Source organism: Momordica charantia (assembly GCF_013281855.1).
Source record: "Momordica charantia cultivar OHB3-1 chromosome 5 unlocalized genomic scaffold, Mcharantia_2.0 BLBB01000005.1, whole genome shotgun sequence".
Lineage (NCBI taxonomy): Eukaryota > Viridiplantae > Streptophyta > Magnoliopsida > Cucurbitales > Cucurbitaceae > Momordica > Momordica charantia.
The window spans coordinates 4069832-4091753 of record NW_028275163.1 but is presented as its reverse complement, the minus strand read 5'-3'; the positions used below and the strand labels follow the sequence as shown (position 1 = coordinate 4091753).

Here is a 21922-nt window from a genome sequence, read left to right as displayed (position 1 = left end):
GATTTAGATTACTTCGATGCTGAATTTAATTTATTTGATTATTACTAGGAAAAACTTTGTAAATATTGCGATGACCAAACTACCCAATAATTAATTTTCTTTGTATTTATTTGACAATCCAATGTAGTAGGGTTTAGATACTTACGAATATAAAAAAACATAAAAAATAAGAAACTTCGTGAATATCTCGTGAAAATAAATTTTATTCACTAAAATAATAAAAAATTTATTAATACCTTGTTAAAATGGATGTTGCTAGCAAAAGTATCAAGTTTTTTACATTGCCAAACTATTTGTTTTTGCTAATATTCATTTTGTTTCGCTCAAAGATTATTTTCCTTGAAGTTGAATATTCAAAATTATATACCTCACTACTTAAAAATTAATCATTTGATTGAATTAGTTTTCTTTTTGATAAATTCAAATAATAGTTTTTGAACTTAAGTTGAGTCACTTTTCAGTCCTTTATACTACAATGGTTCAAAACATACAAATTAAAACAAACTACATGTATTTCTTCGTCGGATCCTATTGTTTACATGAAAGAAATATCTCACTCATACAAATCCTTGACATAAACCAGGCAAAGGATTTGAATAAATCATTTTTAATAATCTCCAATAGGTTTATTACACTACGTCAATATCCTGACGTGGTATATAAATAGTAGTTGTCATTTATTTTATTTATAATATTGATAATGTTAGTTCTTTATTAACGTGAGTTCCAATAATAGTAAATAATTATTTACGAAATAAAATTCATATGCGTAACAAAGAAGCAAGTACTACAATTGTCACTAAAAAATTTCCAAGTTCATTGAAATTACAACTTAATTGAATCTCTGGTTTCTCGAATCTTCTCCCACTTTGAGATCTCCATATATAGTTTGAAAATTGAATCTTCTCACATTCGTTTAAGACAAATAAACTTATAAATCGAAACATTCAGGAAACTAATAAAATACAACATTCTCAATTTCCTCCAACCATTGTCATAATTCTTGGTGAGGTTTCGAAATCAAGGCTCAAATATATGATTAATGGATGTCCCATCAATAGCTGTTGATCCCCATTTTACAAATAATTTAATTTCTATGACCTGATTGAAAACCCGCTAGGTTCACTGCAATTTCCTCCCCCACCTCAAATTATTTTTTATTATTTTGCAAATGTGATTTATTATGTTCCTGCCCATGAATCCGCTCCACTCTGATTCCGCACCGACAATCCAAAGTCAACGAAAAGTCGCCACAATTCACGGTCCAGATCTCGCCATCCACCCACCATCCCTGCTCCCGTTTCCACGCTATCCCCACTCCTTCTCATGCAAATTTGCTCCCATTTTGCATGTGACGTTTGCTTGAGTGGTGAGTATTAATTATGAGTTTAAATATCATTTTCGTCTTTTTTTTTTGCCATTTTAAAAATTGTGGTTTTAATGTTGGTTTAAATTATAGTATTGTTTATGAACTTCCAATATATTCGCCTATTTTATTATTTTTTTTTTCTATTTCGAACATTTCTTTTTAATGTTTTGACTTTATGCAAACAAACCATTTTTTTGTACTTAACTTCTAATGAAGTATTTAACATAAATCTAATATAAAGTATTTTATTCATTACGTAAATGAGAGGTTGTAGTCACATGCAGTGTAGCAAATTAACCATTGGGTTGTCAGTTTGAACTCACAACATTTTGATCAATAGTATATATATATTAACCGATTGTTCTGTTTAGATTGGCGATTGGATCGCCAATTCGAACAGTGGATAAAAATGAAAATTTATATTTTAAATGATTAAACTTTTCCAGCTTTTTTTTTAGTAAAAAACTATTGGTAGTCAACTAGTTAATAAGACATATACCTCGTACGATTTATGGACCGTGATACAATAAGTTTGCCCATTAAAAAAATAATAATGATATCCACAATTTACTCTTTATTTTGAATATCATTTCAGTAATTTTAAAATCTCAATTTGTAATCTTGATATGTTTTTGTCCAATGTTAAATTCGTTCAATTTAAAACATTATAAATATGGTTAAAGGATCCCACGTCAAAGGGATATAACAAGATTTGTAAAATACATGAGTTACCAATTTTATTGTCAATTCGTAATTTTGAGGTGGAACTCAGGAATATTAAGAACTATGATGTACATATTAAAAAAATTATTTTCAAAAAATAAATTTTATTTAAATATTTTTTAATAGATTTTGAATACTTTATTTAAAAAAGAAAAAATATAGTGAGCGAGATTTTAACAATTTAAGGAAAAATCAAACTTTATTATAATTGTTGCAAATTAATCCACGTATGACGTGACGCAATCTCCCTGGTTAGTAGGGTTTCACTGGAACAATGATTGATATATAATTATTTCAATTTCATTTATTGTATATCGCATAGAATTAATCTGACAACAAGTTTGATGTATTCCGAATTAGAGTAAGAATATAATCTAAAATCGGAGATCACGTGCTGTTGTTATGCAAAAATTATGATAAAATTTTGATCAATAAAGTAAAACAATAATATGAATAGTACAATTATTAAAGAAGTTGCGTTGAGCATAATAGTAAAATAATTCACCTCCCATTTTGTCGAACTAAAAACAGGATTGAACCTACGTAATTAATTTGGTGCATTTTAGTAATGCAGATAGAGATCCAGCGTAAAAAAATAAATAAATACTTTCATACGACATTTTTAAGTGGTGTATTTTTAGTAACTAAAAAATATTAGTGCGAGACTTGTTAAATACAATAGAGATATATTAATAAAAATATATCATATCATAATGTCGTAGGAACTTTCAAAATAGTTAAATGACATGTGGGAGCGAAAATTCAAACTTCGAACTATTTGGTCAAATATATATACCTTAACCAATTAAAATTATAACTCAGGTTAATAGTAATTAATTAGTGTGTACGTATAAGCGTGATTTGTTGATAATGAAATTGGGTGAAATAAAATATCGTGGCTTGAATTTAGTTGGTAGGAAAAAAAATATATATCTTATGGACAATAGAAAAATTCATGTTGATCTCTCCCCCCCAAAAAATTGAAAAATACTTAGGTCACGTTTGTGAGGATCCATTTTGTACGGATCACGTTAAATGTTTGACAAAAAAAAAGATAAATGCGAAAATAAATATATATTTTAATATAAATCTATCAACTTTTTTCAATGGTGTTCAGCATAAATATGTCGTGGTCCTAAATATTTTTCATAAAAAATTTATAATTATTTGAACGTGAAAATTGGAGTATGGTAATAATTCAAGGTGTATTCATAAATATTATAAACACCTGCCTAAACATCCCTCCATCTATTTTTTTTCTTTTTATAATTCTGGAAATCACCTTTTCAAGTGATTTTTTGGATTTTGTGGAATAAGATAAAATATTTGAGACATCAATACAAAATCTAAATAAGAAAAACAAACACAAAAAGTTATTGAGAGCCAGAGAGGAAGCATTGAAGGCAGTTGACCCAGTAGCAATTTTGGAGTTTCTTAAAAAAATAAAGCAAACACATACAAAAAGAGCATGCATATAATATATGATGCAACATTTTTATATATTACATATTATTTTCTTAAAATTTAAAAAAATATTACACATCTTACAAATTATGCCGCTATTTCAGAAACCCAGCCACATGGCAAAACACAGTCGTTTTATCTATAAAAACTCCATCAGATCAAACTAAACGTCCAGGTCCAGGTCCACCCACTAATTAAAAAAAATACAGTGATATATAATTAAATTAATTACAATTAAGAAATGGTATTATTGTTCGATTCGTCGGCGTTGATGGTGTTATTGTTCTGGATTAGCGAGTTTTTGCAGTGGGCAATGGCGCCTTGGATTGCACTGTGTAGTTCTTCCATGGACGACATGTCGGCCGAGTAGTGCGTCGATCCACTAGCGGAACTCATGCTCTGTACGCCTCCTCGCCGGAGCACGCCGGAGTGACTCGGCGACGACCGAGTTGAAGATGGGCAACTCGGCAGGAAGCTGCTTCTCCCCCTTGGGTACCTGATTATAGTATATATTAATAAAATAAAAATAACATTTTATAATCTATTTTCGAACTATTGTCACATTGTTTTCTCCTATTTAAATTTTTTTATAATCACTAGCAAAGTTGGGTCGGCTATTAAAGTTCTACTTGTAGCCTTATTTTCCTTCCATTATTTTTCCCTTCACCATCTCGTCTTAAAAAAAAAAAAAAAGTTCGGTGTGCGAGTAATTACAAGACTAAAATGATTAACATGTTGAAAATTCAGCTTCAGTGACGATGTCCAATAGCTACAACATTTAGAGACTCTTGTGATGAAAATTCAGTCAAGAGTGATATCTAATAAACTACTAAAATACGTTGAAGAACTCTCGTGTCAAATTTCTTCCGTTAATCATTTGTATATTTGAATCTTTTTGTTATATTTACTTCAATGACAAGGAATCTTGTCCTTATCATCGGTAAATAAAAAAATGCTAAAACATAAACTTTTCATAAAAATCAAAATTAACGATGTATCAATTTTTTAGTAATAATGACGACAAGATTTGGTTATTACCGTTAATGGGTCAAATATTTTTTGAAACTGTGGGAAGAACGGGGAGATAATTTGAAAAAAGTGGAGGGATGGGTGAGAATATAAATTAAACAAAGTTTTTAATTTTTAAAATTTTTCCATAATCCAACTATACAAGTAGTAGTTGAGGCAGGGCGAGATAAACAAAGAAGAAGGCGAGAAATTGCCCCTCGAATTTTAAAATTTTCCATATAATCTACCAGTAATAAAATTTTGAAATTTGAAAGATTATATATATTAAAAAGAAAAAAAAAAGTCTGGCTCAAGCTCAACCTTAATTTAACTTACCTTAAGTTACCGGAAAACGAGAGAGAGAATCTGGCGCCCTCCTCAGTCTTGCCGGAAGCCAAACTGGCGGATTCCGCCGCACGAGGCGTGGCCACCGCCGCCGCCGGCGAGGGGGTGGATTTTCCAATTTTCTGCTGGACTTTCCTGAAGTACTTCTTGATGACCTCCTTAGCGGTGGAACCGATCCCTCTGCCACGTACCGGCCTAGAGGACTGAGATTCGCTGGCGTGCAGATCAACGTTGTTATTACTCTTGGGCTCCCTCGATCTGAAAACCGACGAGAATCTCGAAAACGAAAACTGCTTGCACTTCCGGTCGTGGCGCTGCCGGATTTTCTTAAAATGGTCGTCGTCGTCGGCGGGGGCGGGGCGGTAGGAGTCGCTTTGGGAGGAGGAGCGGGAGTCGGTGGCGGAGGTGGAACTGCTGGCAGTGGAGTCGCGGGAGGTGGAGGCGGTGGCAGAGGAGGAGGTGCTGGAGGAGGGGAGGAGAGTGGGGACGAGGGAGTTCCGGCGGGAGTGGTGGTGGAGGGGGAGGAGGTGGCCGTTGCAGAAGAGGTCGTCGGCGGGGCAGAGGGCGGTGGAGGATTTGCGGGGGGAGATGGAGACGGTGAATTCGAAGTCGGAGGAGGAGGAGGAGGAGGAGAAAGAATTTTTGGGGGACGGTGAAATTAGGGATCGGGGGTGGGATTTTATCGGATCTCTGTTTTCGATTCTCTGCATCTTCGTTTCCTCATGAAGAATGGAGAATGAAGAAGAAGAAGAAGCGTAGAGACAGAGAGAAAAAGAAAGAGATTTGGAGATTTGGAATTTGGAATTTGGAATTTGGAAGGAAGCTTCGTTGGTTATAAGACTTAAATAAAATAAATAATGGTAATTTGGGGTTCGACAAGTTTATATGTGCGTGTGTCCCATTTCTTTTAAGGCTCTACTATGTGTGTGTGAAAATAAAATAAAACTTTTGAAATAATAAAATATTGATTTGTTTTTTTTTTTACTTTTAAATATTGAATTTGAAATGATTCTTAAAAGATGAATGAGTTTCGGTTGATTCTATTGAACTTTCGAAATATTTGTCTCAATACTCAACTTAAAATAAGTAATCAATTTAGTTGTTGCGATTATTATTATGTCACTTACGTAATTACCTGCTGATGCTCAATATACATGAGTTGGTTTAGGTCGATCGGATCGGTTTTCGAGTTTATTTGACCTACCTTTCTTTGAGATCATAAGTTTAAATCTTCGTACTTTCAATTTGTTGGAATTTTGAGATATAAAATTAATATGTTAAGTCACAATATTTATTTTTATTTGTGTTAAGGTACATGGGATTAAACTTGGTACAGAAGAAGGTAAAATATCCTATTTATATTATTATTCTTTTTAGAATAGGAAATAAAGCCCTTAACCGTAGAGTTTATTTGTACCACACACACACACAGATATATATATATATATATATATATATATATATATATATATAGCATAAGTTTGACTTTTCTTAATATATATTTTTCTTTTAGGGAGAGGAACAACAACTTTTCTTAGTATACTTACACACTTTTAAATCATGCTATTTTTATAAAATTTAAAACTTTATGCTATATTAAAACAATATATATTTATTTTATGTTATTTATGTAACTACCTCAAACTATATATTTTATATATTTGAAAAGTTATAATAGTCTTATGGTGGCCTAAACTTTACTTTTATTTCATTAAAAGTATTAATCTTTTTCTTTCATTTACGAAGAATATGTCTGACACGACGATGCTTTCTTTTTAAGAATGTGATATGATTCTCAAAATAATGAAGTAATCAATTAAAAATACATTTTAAATTTATGATAATGTTTTGGTCAAGTTATATGATTAAAAAATAAAAGTATATTGAAGATTCCTTTGAAAATAATCATGTAATGTCTAAAAGGGTTTACGAAAAACTAAAAAAAAAAGAAGTTACTAAAAAGCTATTTTACTTTAATGTGAAGTCAAACAAACTCAATTTAAATACGGAATAAATGAATTATACTATAAAGCATAAATTTGAGGAAGTACTTTTAAGTCCAAATCACTCGTGAGAGCGGAGAGATATGTCCATGTTTACCATAATTTAAAAATTCACAGCTATTTATCTAAAAAATATATGTTTTTTTTTTGTATTTTTCTCATTTAATGGTAGAGATGGTATATAAATTTTTTTTAGTACAATAATACATGGGTGAAGATTCGAAACGTTTTGATTGAAGAATGTTGCTTCTAATTTGTAAGATATATCAATCTACACCATAAACTTCTAATTTTACTAAATTACATTTAAAACTTCAATAAGTATTGCAACTTTTAATTTTTTTTATGTCTTCACTTGAAAATTCATCAAAAATAGTATCAGCAAATGTGTGTTTAATGAATTATAGATTTTAGCACAAACTACTCTTAAAATATGGTAGTTATTACCATTACACCTAAACTTTCAAATGTAATATTAAATAGCAGTTGTTTGATGAATTATAACATTTGAGTTTGATTTTGATAATTATATTTATCTCTAATGTGACAGACTTAAAAAAACAACATTAAAGTTTTTTTATCATTATTATTTTTAATTTGTGTGTTTTGTAGAAGTTATTTGTATTTAGCCATCAATTTGTACAAGGCTTAATTTTGTGCCAATTTAATTTTAGTTAAAATTGTGAGTTCTTTAGATATTTTTACCTTACTTTTCATTAAAACCAGCAGTTGAATTTGTAAAAGAACAGAAGGTAAAAACTTCCAAACTTATCTAAATTTATAGTTTAAAGTTTTAAGTGAAAATCGATTAATTTTGTTAATTCAAAGTAAAAATTGATTATTATTTTTTTCATTTCAGTATTGTTGATGCAGAAATCTGGTGTAGGATCCCGCAAATTCGCATTAATATTTTTGAATAAAAAGGATTAATGAGATCTATAAAACAGAAGAGCACTAAAAACTGGTGTGCCACACAGACTATGATGAGGAGTAGTCGAGTATAAATATTAGAGTAATTAAGCATAGCAAATAGTAGAGATTTGTAGCCTACCTTAATTATGAGAGTATTTACCCTCGATTTAAAGACCTATCATGATATTTATAGGATATATTCCAGATATATTCTCTTGAATCAGGAGAAAATCTTATATGAGGATTGAATTGCAATGAGAATTTGAATTATATTTATTGATTTGTGTCAAAAAAAAAAGAAAATTATTATCGATTAAAGTCACTGTCACTAGCAATTTATATTTTTTGTGTGTCTATCCTCGCTGCTCGAGACACACCAAGTGGGCTTCGCTTGTTGGATAATGGATTGGTAACTGTACTGTTTCTTTTGTTTACACTTTTTGAAAACAAAATAAACCCATTAGCATTTTTCTTTATGAACACAACTTTTATTTTTCTTAAAAAAAAAAAAAGAAAGAAAACAACACAGAAAGATTTTCAAAAAGTGCATGCAGATACAACAAAATTCGGTTTTTCTGTTTTTAGTTTTTGTTTTTTAGTTTTCTAAAAACATAATTTTATCATTACTATAATAAATATTATAAACATTTAAGTTTGAATATTCTATTTTTTAAAAATATAAAGTTTTCACGTAAAATTTTAATTTTTTTTAAATTAATATTTGAGTTTCTTAAAAAATATATATATGTGTGTGTGTGAGTTAACAATAAATAATTAGCAGTAATAGTTATCCGACATTTTATATTTTTAATAATAAAAATGAAGACTAGTTAATAAAAAGAATTACAGGATATATTGTTATTTTTGTTTTTTTTTTTTTGAAGAAAAAACAACAGAAAAAAGACAGAAAGGGAAAAATACGAAACAAAAACATATGCGATATGTGAAGTTGCATAAGACAATCAAGACCTAACGAGTTTTTAGTTTTCGAGCAAGGATAAATGTTTTAAAACGACCATTCATATTGCAGTGACAATATTCAATCTTTTAAGTTCGTATTTATCAGCCAATCACGAATTACAATTTCTGTCTTTAATCTTTTAGTTGACTTACTACATCATATCACATTACTATTAGTGAGTGTTTATATAATAATAACTTACTAAAATTAAAATTAAAAAAATTGAAATCGTCAAAGGCAATAGACTACATTATAAATTAACCCTTTTTTTTTACACGAGTAAAACAAAGCTTACCTTCAAATAACGTACTTGATATTGTTGATGCTGATGCGAAAAAGGCCATTGGTCAAGTTGGCTTCTAAAGGTAAGTTAGGGCCGTTGGGTTATCTCTTCCACGTGGGAGTACTTGCACGTCTAAACTCAACACTAGTGTGGTGCTCTACTAAGTGCATTACGAAATTGAAGTTGTAACTTATTTGAAAGAGCTAAAATGGATAGCTAGAAGTTGGGTCTTTGATATTAGGCACCTTTAGAAATAGTATGATTCTTGTATTTATTGGAGTGCAATATGGGAAGATGCGCTTCGGATAGTTCGGGTAGTGCAATCGAAATGAGAATTATTTACCGACTTTAAAGATACTTTGACATTCAATATCATACTTCACTCGAATGTTACACTAATTAAAAGACAAATCTAAATTAATCATCACTTGATTCGTAGAAGAAAAAAAGTTAAGAATTTATAGTGAAGGAATTTCAAATAATTAATACAACCAACATGATCATAGTTCAACAATTAAAACATTTTATATATTTTTTAAAAAAGGGAAGGTTGAATCGTCGTTGTATTAAAAAAAATTGTTAACATAAAAAAGCAGTCAGGAAAAAAAGGAAAGATAAAATATGAATAGAAACATCTATATCTATCCATAACCGTAACGAGAATCAATGTGACAGATAAGCTTGTATTTACGGGAATTTACTCGATTTAAAACATCTGTCGAAAAAAAGAAAGTAGAGAAAAGGCTGAAGGATTTGGATACAAAGGATTGGGCTTTTGGAGAAGGCCAGCGCCGCAGGAATTTTGTTTTTTTTGTTTTCTCTCTTCTTTTTTTGAGAATGAAAAAAGAAAAGAAAAAAGCCAAAAGTTTGACCAGAAAATGAACGAACCAAAAATATCAAACTGAAACTACAATTTCATCGAATCGAATGTGGAAACGTTTTACGTTCACGTCTTATTTTCTGTAGTTTGTTCAGCATACGGATCACGACGTTTTCTCTGTTACTGGATAATCGAAAGGGAAAAAAATTAATTAATTTTCAAAAGAATCGGAAATCCATATCCCAATCGCTGTTGCCGTCATGGTTTCGTCATCTACCTAAAGATGCGTGCCTGTTTATATATCTATCCGGTATGAAGCTTATATGAATTGATCCTTTTTCCGATCGGATTCTGTAATACCAATCTTTTTTGTATCTACAGTAATCGGCAGATTGAAATCTTGGACTGCTCATGGATTCTTCAGCGGCTCGCCGTCGCCTACGGGCCATTCAGGATCATCTCGTCCCCACCGGCGACGACTCTTCTTCTCAGCTCCGGCCTAACGCTACCGCTGGCGAGTTTTTCACAGGTCTATCTTTTTCTCTATTCACTTCTCTTATTGGCTCTCGCTTGCTTATTCGTTTTATTCTTCTCTACGTGCGAACAACTCACCGGCGTTGTGGTAGTTTGTTCGGAATAGATTAGTAATTTTGTTTCGTATGAAAAGTTAGGGATCTGTAACGTTTCGCAATTTACGATGATATGACCATTGTCTTGGTTTTCTTTTAATCGTTCTCGGCCAATCAGAGTAACGTGGGCCATAAGAACTATGGTTTTTTTGACTTGATGCATTAGTATTGACGGGTGGTGCTTTAATGCTGGATGTTCGAACACTTGTTGGCTCTGTTTATTATATTCTGATTCTGGATTCTTTGGATTCTCATTGTCCATGTGGTGGGGGTCTGGTGGTGTGGGACGTTGTAGATAGCGCACGATTTTGGCCTAAATTGAGCGTTTTGGCTCGGATTATTTTGAATGTGCATATGAAGGAGGTTCTTATCTTTCATATTTCTTCATTTTCTCTATGTCACAAAGCATAAGTTCCAGTGCTAGTCATTAATACGCTTGATTTCAGAGAATCTAGACGTTGCCAATCATTATTTGAACGGGGGAATACCAACTACTAAAACCTAATTGTCGAAGGAAAAATGGAAAACGAAAGTTAAAACTCAGCATGTAAGTTGTGGGAACACATGATTCTTTTTATTATTCGGAGCCCAGATATGCCTCTGATATTCTGATGAGTCTACTGGTTTGGAACTTGGAAGTGGTCGGATTATCTTTTATCGAGGTAGTTGAAGTCTTTAGTGATGGGATGCGTTGGAATTTGATTGGAGGAAACTGGTTAGAAAATATAACCAGCCTTTATCTTTTTCCTTACTTTTTTGGAATCTGCATGTTGGGGGTTGTACTCTACATTTAGTAGAAGATTCTTTGGGGACTGTTCTCTGTTGCAGGATTGACATTCAATCCCAGTTTGTAATTCGGGGACAGAGGTTGGGTTTTCTAGGTGGTATTTGGATAAGAAGCGAACGACAATTTTGAGTCCGAATCTAAACAAACGGTGTGATGGAGGCGGCAAACCACAGTTCTTGTGCATGTATAAATCTAGAAAATTTAGTGGACCATCTTCTCATATATTATCATCGAATATGGAGAAGCGAGAAACGCTATTCCCTGTTATTGTAAATATATGTGATACATTATGCTAGTCGCTTCATTTCTTCTCCCATGCTTTGCTGACATTGTCAAAGTTGTTATTAATTCTGAGCAGTGGATGGCTACAGTATTGTACTTCCAGAGAAATTGCAGACTGGAAAGTGGAATGTGCATAGGTATAGTTGTTAATGTGTTGTTTGAACTTGATCTGCCCTTTTTGCGATGGCTATGCTTCATAAAGATCATATATTTCCTCATGGTAGATCTGCTCGCTCTCCTTTGAAGCTTGTGAATAGGTTTCCTGATCATCCAGAAATTGGTACATTGCACGATAATTTTTCGTGAGTATCTTCTTTATCTCCTTCCGATCATTAAGAACTGGAATAATTTGTTCATTGCTAATGTTTATTACCTATAAATAGCTTTTGACTTGTTATCTAACTTTATCCACTTCAGGCGCTCAGTTGATGTATATAGGGATTACAAATATCTAGGTACCCGGATCCGATGTGATGGGACAGTTGGAGAGTGAGTTTTATGCTATTGTTAAATTTTAAATTTTCAGTAGTGGTTGTGTCCACAAATTTTGACATATCCTTTCACCCTTTAAGGTACAAATGGATGACGTATGGAGAGGCAGGTACTGCTAGGACAGCAGTAGGTTCTGGCCTTGTACATCATGGTATACCGAAGGTCAATGCCGTTGTTTAACTTATCACTTCTTTGTGTGGGGATTTGTATGATTACACCTGATGAATGTGTATCTACTTGTAATTTCTTTATTGTCTCCCAACTATTCTTTGCCTCTTTGACACAGGGATCTTGCATTGGGTTGTATTTCATCAATAGACCCGAGTGGCTTGTAGTTGATCATGCCTGCTCAGCATATTCTTACGTATCAGTTCCTTTATACGATACTCTTGGTTTGTCATTTCTCTTCATATTTATTTCATTGATAATTTCCCTGGCCTTGTGTTTGAACTTTATTTTTTTTCCCTTCTTTTTTTACAGGTCCTGATGCCGTCAAGTACATTGTAAATCATGCTCTTGTACAAGCTATATTTTGTGTTCCTCAGACATTGCATATTGTGAGTGAAACATAAACATTAGATGTTAGTTAGTCTGCTGCATTGTTAGATTTTATATCCAAAAGAAATGACGCTTCTCGAAGGACCAGTTTCTAGTCATATCAGAAATTAACTTCAACCACATCCTTGATTTTTGATTGAAGATTTTACTTCAGAAAATGATTCCCTAATATTTAACTTTAAATTTGCAGCTATTGAGCTTCCTGTCAGAAATTCCAACTGTACGCCTGATTGTGGTATGGATCACCGTATCTTTGTAGTTGATCTGAATTGGATTCTGATCTCCAGTTACTTGTCCTAATTAATTCATTTGGCTTCCCAATAGGTTGTAGGTGGGCTAGATGATCAAATACCATCACTTCCGTCATCAACTGGAGTTCAGGTTCTAACGTACGCCAGTTTGCTTAGTCAGGTAAGCATTTAGTCTCCCATGATTCCTTGTTATGGAGAAAGAGTTAAAAAATAGAAAAATCCTTTCTGTGATCCTAGAATGGAAAATGTAAGCAGGATCAACATGCTTAGCCGTTAGCATGTTTCCTATGGGCTGCATCTTCTTTGTTAAGTTATCTATGTTTCATTCTGCAGGAGTTCACTAAGATTTCTGATATTGTATGGTAGTGGCATTTCCTTTAGTGGTCCGGTTATTTGTTTGTTTTTAGCAGCAATATTGCATGTTCCCACTAAAAGTCTCAAAATAGGTCAGCGAATATCCTCCCATTGTCCTATACTGCACTGTAACATTATTTTAAAAATAATTTCTGATATTATAAGGGTTTCTATCCTTCCTTAAAATTTCACGAAAAAGTATGAACATTTTGATCCAACTATTATGTATTAATAGCAATACATATGGAACGAAATCAATGAATCCTAGTCCTGTTTGCCTCTAATTTATTATCCTGCAGCAACTTTACCAATGATTAGATCTATACGCATCATGCTCCAACGTTAGTTTCTTGGAAAGCCCTAGTTTCAGACATCCTCCTTATTTGTACTCTTAACTGAATTTGAGCATAGTGAAGAAAATGTAATGGAAAAAAAATATAGTACCTCATCTAGCCTAGTATAAAAGGAGCAAGTTGTAACTTCAAATGTCTTTTAACGTCATGGGTTCATACCATGGTTGCCACCTACCTTGAATATTAAATATTGAGGGATGTCAAATGTTATGAATTTGACTGTTGATTTGTGAGATTAATGCTTGTAAGTTGGTGTAGACACTCACAGTTATTGCATCATGTTGTCATGTGATATTTTCTTGAATGATGGTATCTATTAGGGTACTGTTCAGTTGGCAATAACTGAATATTGGTCTCACATGACAACATTGTTTTTGGCAACTTTTTGGGTTTCATATATTTACTGTTTACCCCATTTTTAAAAATTAATTTTTCATCTGCATACTTTCCTTCCAGGGTAGCAGTAACATCCAGCCGTTTTGCCCGCCAAAATCTGATGACATAGCAACTCTTTGCTACACCAGTGGTACAACTGGGACCCCAAAGGTGTAGCTGTTAAGAATCGTTTTCTTTCTGACCATGAAGTTGTTGATGTTGTTTAATAATGATTTGTATTTTAAACTGGACAAGGTTATTTATCTTACTTCTAATCTTCTCATTAATATCTTGCCAGGGTGCTGTGCTTACACATGGGAATTTAATTGCGAGTGTTGCTGGATGTTCTCTTGCCTTGAAATTTTACCCTTCAGATGTGTGAGCATCAGTAGAGTGACAGTAACGTTTTAATGTTTTGATTGATATATTTGGTTTCTACTGATTTACATTCTAATTTTCAGCTACATATCATACCTCCCTTTGGCACACATATATGAACGAGCTAACCAAGTTTCGTCGGTTTATTTCGGGGTTGCTGTTGGTTTTTACCAGGGGGTATGAAGCTATACAGATACTTTCTTCTACGATATATTCTGCCTATTATGCACTTGAGAGTGTTTTCATTCATTACTTGAGGCAAACTGATATGGTCTTCTATACTTGTGTTCAGGATAATATGAAATTAATGGATGATATTGTTACGCTAAGACCTACAATCTTCTGCAGTGTTCCCAGGCTGTATAACAGAATATATGCAGGGTAAAGATTCATGCATCAATAATTATTGATCAATCAGAAGATACTATACTTATCTTATCATTTGGTCGGTTAAATGGTGAACAGAATTATTAACACTGTAAAGACCTCTGGTGTGCTTAAGGAGAGGCTGTTTAATGCGGCCTACAATGCCAAGAAACAAGCAATAATGAACGGTATGGTTTTAACGGTGAAAAAGATCAGTTTTGAATGTCGTGTTTTACTTCATACTTCTACTGTTCTTTAAAAACTTCTATGGTTCCAATATCCTCCTGTTTTTTCCAAATTCAGATTTTAATGTTTAAGGTCAATGTTTTTTGAGACCATGCTGATTTTTTACTCAAAAGTTTATGTTTATTGATCGGCTAAACTTATCCAAAGTCCTTGCCCTTCTCTCTTTTCAGAAAATTTGCTTGTTGATCCATACTTGCATCTATTTATAATGTCGAGCCGTACTTTTTATTTGAATCTTTTTATGTATTAGTATTTTCATAGTTTTAAAATTTGATTATTGTCTATATTGTGTGGGCATCCTACTATTAAAGGAAAGAATCCATCTCCCATCTGGGATAAATTGGTATTTAATAAGATAAAGGCAAAGGTTGGAGGACGGGTTCGTGTCATGACATCAGGTGCCTCACCATTGTCTCCTGATATACTGGAGTTTTTGAAAATGTGAGTTCTTTAATCTTTTGGTTCCCAATTTGAATTTTACAGATCCTTATTATTTTTTTCTTCTTCTTCTGTTCATTATTATTTTTATTTCAGCTTCCTTTTAGTTTATGAATTATTAGATATAACTTCTTCACAGCTGCTTTGGTGGTCAAGTACTTGAAGGGTATGGAATGACAGAAACATCTTGCGTTATTAGTGCTATGGACATAGACGACATCCTTTGTGGTCATGTTGGGTCTCCTAACCCAGCTTGTGGTAAGCTTCTGACACGAAGTTCTCAGTAATTTTGAGTTTAAGACTTGCTTAATGAGTTTTTGCGATAAATCTATGAAAATATTCTGACGATTGCATCTTAACTTGGCTGCAATTTTAGTGGTATTCTGATGTACAATAATCTCAATTTGTAAAGCGTGGGAAATTGCTTTGAAGTTGTAGGTCTAAGTCCAAATAAAGAAAAACTATTCAATATGGCCACCATCCTCATAACCATTGGAGGATGTATGGAATCGCAGTTTTTAAACTAACTGTAACATTAATTAGATGCAGTGTAACTTAATCTATATGGTTTTGCACCCTGAGTGGGTGATTCTGAGGCCTATTTCCATGCCCACTGCAGTTGTATTCGAATTATAATTCTAGTCTTGGGTCAAGATTTTCTTTCATTTCTGTATTAGAAATAAAGCTCGTGGATGTTCCAGAGATGAATTACACATCTGATGACCAGCCCTATTCTCGTGGTGAGATCTGTGTCAGGGGTCCCATTGTTTTCAAGGGCTATTACAAAGATGAAGTGCAGACGTAATAATTTTCTTCGTCCATCTCTTGGAATGACTTTAATTGATTGAGTACTTCATAATTTAAATAATGATTTGAACTGGACAGGAGGGAAGCTGTCGACGAAGATGGATGGCTGCATACTGGAGACATTGGATTATGGTTGCCAGGTGGTCGTTTAAAAATTATTGACAGGTGAAATCAACCTCCTCGTTTCCCTTTGTTGTCTTTTGACTTATAGAATTTGGACAAATTTGTTAGTTAAGAGATTGCTATAAGTATAACCATTCTGGAATTTTCTGAAGCTACTGGAGAAGTGCCTTAGAGGTTGTAAATACGATATAATTTACTAAGAGTCGTTTTTTGGTGTCTGGTTTCTAAGGAATTTACTAGAGGTGCAGTGCATGCAAAGTAAAACAAGTGTAAGAGAGACGAGTGAAGGAGGAAGAGGGGTTCAATATATAATGAAATATTCCGTACATTATGAATTGACTAGTGTTTGCAATATGAGTTAATGTTGCTGGGAAGTAATCCTTGGGCTAGATATGGCTGGTTCGTACATTTAGTGTTGCCTAGTTCATTTGCTGGAAGTGACATTTTTTCTCTGAGAAGTGGTCTTAAGCTTAAATCAATCTCCTAATACACCTCTGTAATTGAAGGATTCCCTTCTTTTATTAAAAGTACTGTATTTTTCATAGGAAGAAGAACATTTTTAAGTTGGCACAGGGAGAGTACATTGCACCAGAGAAAATTGAGAATGTGTATGCAAAGTGCAAGTTTGTTGCCCAATGCTTTGTTTACGGTGAGAAACAGGACTCTGCAATTTCTTCACCTTTTCTTGTCTCTTCACATTCTATATCACTGGTCTTTTTGCATTCTATCATGTCATTGAACTACTTGGTTACTGACGCTCTTTGCTACTTCCTGAAGGTGACAGCTTCAATGCATCTCTGGTAGCTGTAGTCTCGGTTGATCTGGATGTGTTGAAAGCATGGGCTTCCTCTGAAGGCATTAAGGTGTGCTCGTTTCTATCTTAGTCTAAGAATATTATATCAGGCTCCATTCTAAACGTTAGTTGTCAAATGAGCAGTTCTTTTTTAGTCAATTGAGAGATTTATAACCTCTAAAGAAACTATGGAAAGTGGTTGACAAATCCTTCCTCAGCTGCCACATTCATTCATTTATTTTTTTTCCCTAAATCAAACAAAACATTCCATTAAGAAATTGAATAGTTTTACAAACAGAATTCCCGACAGGGAAATGCTAAACCAACTCTCACAAAAGTTTTGCTGAGACCAAAATACAGATCGCACACCCTTCCAACTTATTTTACTCAAGACTCTTAAGGAACGAGATCCTGTAAATAAAAATGCAAAATCTCAAAACACCTTAGAAAGCCCACCCCAGGAAGTGGAGGACAATTTGATAAAGTCATATCTTTCTGTTACGCAACCGGATAGGAACTCTAGAGAATTTTTCATAAGCATTCAAGGAAAGTTCCATTCAACCCAAACGTTCGAGAGGCTTGGACTCTCCACGCATAAAACATAAAATCACTGAAAAGATGCTTTCTACCTAGTACCTACATAACTACTTTACTTGAATACTAGTCCAGATACACACACAGAAATAACTTCTAATAACCGCCTTGGATCCCACAATGCAGAAACCTACTCTCTACTCTCTAGTATAACTCCAAAAAAAAAAAAAATAAAAGAAAAAGGTATAACTCCCCTGTCCTCGATTCAACTTCCTTCAAGACTTCCTTCTTGAATAACTGTAGTGGATGGGTGGCAAAACATGAGATGTATTACAGTATTACTTTATTCCACGGACTATTTTAGTCTCTGAAAATTCTGGAGTTTCTTTCTTCTCAAAACCCCAAAACAAAGCTTCGACAGAAACATAAATTCTAATAACCACCTTGGTCCCCACAATGCAGAAACCTCTCTGGTATAACTCCCCCGTTCTCGATTCAATTTCCTTCAAGTTTGCCGTTGTCTTTTTTCCTTCTTGAATAAATATAGTGGATGAGTGGCAAATATGAGATTTATCACTTTCTTCTACGGAATATTTTAGTCTCTGAAAAAAACCTGGGGTTTCTTTCTTCCTCAAAAAAAAACTTTGAGAAGTTATCCACATAATCTCAGCATATTTTCTAGAAACGCGACCTGACCATCCAACGAAGGGAACAAATTATTTTTTGAGCTAATGCCAAACCTATAAAAACCCAAAATCTTGGACAATTGGTGACAAGTTTTCCTGCTTTAATGTCAACGAAAGAACACGTGGCTCATATCTTGTTCAGCCTTCATACAAAGGACACATTAGCCTCAAACACATGAAAAGGCACTTCTCTTGGAGCTTCCCTGCAGTTTTTAAACTTCTCCAATCATTACCCTAACATTCACTTCTCCAGGAGACTTTATTTTCCCTAAAGCTCCCAGCAACCCTCTTGAAAAATTGTAACCTTCACAACAGTGAACAACAAATTTAACTGATGTTCTACGGTATGATTATTCCCCATTACATTCCCAACTTGAGAGAGGGAGATAAGTGCTGACTTATTATGAAAATAGAATTTCATTGATCTCTCTCTTGTACTATTTATCCAGAGAGATTTCAAAATGCCTAGGACCATTGCTTGTTTCTAGGCTCAACGTCTATGAGTTTTGCTTCTTACCTGTCCATGAAACCATGTTCGTCGGAGACTGTTTCGTGCCCTTTGGTATTTGAGGGTTTTGGCATTGGCAACCTAAGAATGAGGCCCTATTGGCCAAGTGATAGGTGTTTCTTCAAGGAACCAGATGCTTTTTAACATAGGATCATTGTGAGTAAATACGGTCCGCACCCTTGTGCATGGGTCTCGGTTTGTGGGTCTATAGGCTATTCAAAGAACTCCTGGAATGCTATATTTTTGAGATTTCCTCGTTCTCAAGTTATATAAATCGCCCTGTTGGATAAGACACAAATATTTATTTTTAGGAGGATTGTTAGGTAGCCTCTTTGTACTTTGTTCCCTCGTTTGTACTATATGTCAGATACGAATTTACATCCAGTGCCCTATGTTGTGCCGTCCTTGGGTCCTAATTCTTCTATTTTTTTTGGCTTTCATTGTCGACGTCCATTATCGGATAGAGAGTTGGTGGAAGTGTTTGCCCTTCTTTTGTCCTGGGTAATGTTTAGGTGGGTTTCAAGAGGAGGATGTTCAGTTCTGGGTCCCCAACCCTTTGAGGGGCTTTTCTTGTAGTTTTTTGTCCCATATTGTATGTGCCCTTCCGCCCCCTCTTGTTACCATTTTTTCTCCTCTCTGTCAAAGGTTCAGATCCCAATGAAGGTTAAATTCTTTGCATGATAGGTCTTGCATGGGAAGGTAAACACCACAGATCGTATTCTGAGGCATATTCCCTTTTTATGTTGGGCCTGCAGTGGTCTACTCCGTGCAATCTTGCATTGGAGGATCTTCACCATGTTTATGGGAGTGCCCATTTGCTCAAGCCTTATGGAATCGACTTGTGTCAGTTTTTGGAGTTTTGTGGCTTGTAATAGGGATTGTTCTTCTATAATAGAGGAGATTTCATTTTCCTCCGTTTCGAGATAAGGGTAGGGTGCTTTGATAAGCTTGTCTTTTTTAACACTATTTTGTGGGGTTTATGACTTGAGAGGAATGGTGAAAATTTTGGGAGGTGGGGAGGTTTTGGGAAGAGGTGTGGGAAGTTGTTAGGTTTATCACTTCTTTAGGTTAGGTTCTACCATTTTGGATTGGAGTCTGGGTTAGCTCGGATTCCTTTTGAGGGGTTGGTTTTTTGTATGCCTTGTATTATTTTTTGATGAAATCTTGGTTTCTCATAAGAAAAAAAAACTATAAAACAATGTTGCATCTAAAATAAGTACAATAACCTACTGTACATATTCTATCATTTATCCTGGCATGGTTTCCATATATAGTCCATAAGTTGAAGTTCTCTCCTTGTAATAGGAAGCCTCGTCTACTTGACCATTCACACTGAATTTTGAACGTCTTGAAGCAGGGTCTCTTTGGAATTGTGTATAAATTGATTTATGACTCCCCTGGCACAGGCGATATCTTCCTGCTTTTATTCCACATCCCCTGTAAAGTAGTTGCCTCTGTTGAAAATCTTATGAGACTTTCTTTTATTGGGATGGAAACTCTTCTTAGGGCAACTCTCACTAGGTGGATTGGAAGAAAGGTTAAAACTCCACTTGCTTTTTAATTATCTTGCAAAACCAGAGAATTTATTGGTTTCTCAATCTTTTGGTAGTTCAACAGCTCCCAAAGTTTTATCCTTCTCCAAGGCTTGCATTTGAAGACTCAATTGCATTTCCCTCCGTGTTGTGCTGTTTCTAAAGAAGTCTTTGGGAGATTTGCTTTGGCTTACATTAGCCAAACAAATTCATGTATCTAGTCGACAGGTGTAAGTGTGCCTGTTTGATTTTAAAATGGTATAAGATCGAATCAACCCGCGATAGATACAAAGTAAGGTAATGAGGTTAAGAAGGATAATGATTGGCTACAAATTTTCAACTAGTTAGTCAAAGTTAAGACAGTTTCAGAAAGAACTGCCCTTGAGCACTTATTTTATCCTCAATCAGATTTGATATATTTCTTACTAATTTGAATGTGTATGAGTTGGGTAGTTGCATAAAATATTCATAAGTCATGCATGGATCAACTCAATTTCTAAGAACACCATTTTTTCTCATCTTTCTAACCAGTGTGCCTCTTACAATTTATGTGCAGTTCGATGATCTAGCCCAACTATGCAATGACCCAAGAGCAAAGGCCGCAGTCTTGGCGGACATGGATGCTGTTGGAAGGGAGGCACAGGCAAGCAAGCAATTATTGTATAAAATTATCGATTCAATCATACAATTTTGCTCACGCTCACCAATTATAAAACACGACCTTCTTTGTTTATTTCCAGCTGAGAGGTTTCGAATTTGCAAAAGCCGTCACTTTGATCCACGAGCCTTTCACATTGGAGAACGGTCTTCTCACCCCTACGTTTAAGGCAAGTGGTGAATCTAGAAATTAATTATATGAAAGGTAGCTGAATGATTTAAACTATCGTGATATGTCTTAAACAAGTTCATTTCTTTCCCCAGATCAAGAGACCCCAAGCGAAAGAATACTTTGCGAACGCAATATCGAATATGTATGCGGAGCTCGCCTCATCGGAACCGTCCCCTCAGAAGATGTAGCAAACTGGAATAACTGTTACAAAAAGGTATGGCAAACTTAAGCTCTTAAGATCTCGAAAACGTAAAACCCGAGCCCCTTGGAATCGATCTTACTGTGGAGACTCGAGCGCTTTCCGTTCGATTACATGGTGCTCTGCTCTGCTGTAACATAACACAGTGTTAAGCCACTGACATCTCCTTGAAGAGCATACCATGTTCTAATACTGTTAGTCTCCCATTGTTCGCCCAAGAAAGAGGACGATGGAAATCATCATTAGTCTTTACATATTCGAATTTTTATGCTATTCATTTATTGAATAAATTTTATAACTTCAATTTTCTATAGTTTCAAGTAAAATAAGTAGCATCATTGTGCTTTTGCTCATATGTGCACAAGTATATGGTTGATATATTAGCACTAATAATCAAGTAGATCAATGATATATGAAATTAGACATATCATTGCTTGGGCCTCGTGTTTATTTAAAATATATTTAACTTTTGCTTTCTTCAGTTCAGATTGGACATTTTGGTTTTACTACTTTT

The 21922-nt window shown here is 34.1% G+C and overlaps 2 protein-coding genes across 3 annotated transcripts; one reads left to right on the top strand and one right to left on the bottom strand.

The window, feature by feature from the left end:
• Window positions 1-3489: 3489 nt before the first annotated feature.
• LOC148211172 (putative membrane-associated kinase regulator 1) lies at window positions 3490-5743 on the bottom strand. Its single transcript, XM_088124571.1, has 2 exons — window positions 4901-5743; window positions 3490-4052 (listed from the first exon to the last, which is right to left on the bottom strand). The coding sequence occupies exons 1-2, from the start codon at window positions 5617-5619 to the stop codon at window positions 3791-3793; spliced, it is 981 nt and encodes a 326-aa protein (XP_087980697.1). The 5' UTR covers window positions 5620-5743; the 3' UTR covers window positions 3490-3790.
• A 4206-nt stretch (window positions 5744-9949) lies between these two features.
• On the top strand, window positions 9950-21761 carry LOC111009493 (long chain acyl-CoA synthetase 6, peroxisomal). Of its 2 annotated transcripts, XM_022282584.2 has the most exons (24): window positions 9950-10198; window positions 10270-10417; window positions 11663-11723; window positions 11811-11888; window positions 12004-12075; window positions 12159-12240; window positions 12365-12470; window positions 12559-12635; window positions 12827-12871; window positions 12961-13047; window positions 14051-14140; window positions 14268-14347; window positions 14431-14524; window positions 14640-14728; window positions 14813-14901; window positions 15271-15400; window positions 15537-15655; window positions 16075-16198; window positions 16283-16369; window positions 16873-16976; window positions 17105-17190; window positions 20937-21023; window positions 21121-21207; window positions 21302-21761. In XM_022282584.2, exons 2-24 carry the CDS (start codon window positions 10300-10302, stop codon window positions 21395-21397), a joined length of 2088 nt encoding a protein of 695 aa, XP_022138276.1. In that variant the 5' UTR covers window positions 9950-10198; window positions 10270-10299; the 3' UTR covers window positions 21398-21761. The 2 variants fall into 2 exon arrangements, with proteins under 2 accessions (XP_022138276.1, XP_087980696.1); XM_088124570.1 differs by lacking the exon at window positions 9950-10198 and having other exon boundaries at window positions 10217-10417.
• The last annotated feature ends 161 nt before the right edge of the window (window positions 21762-21922 follow it).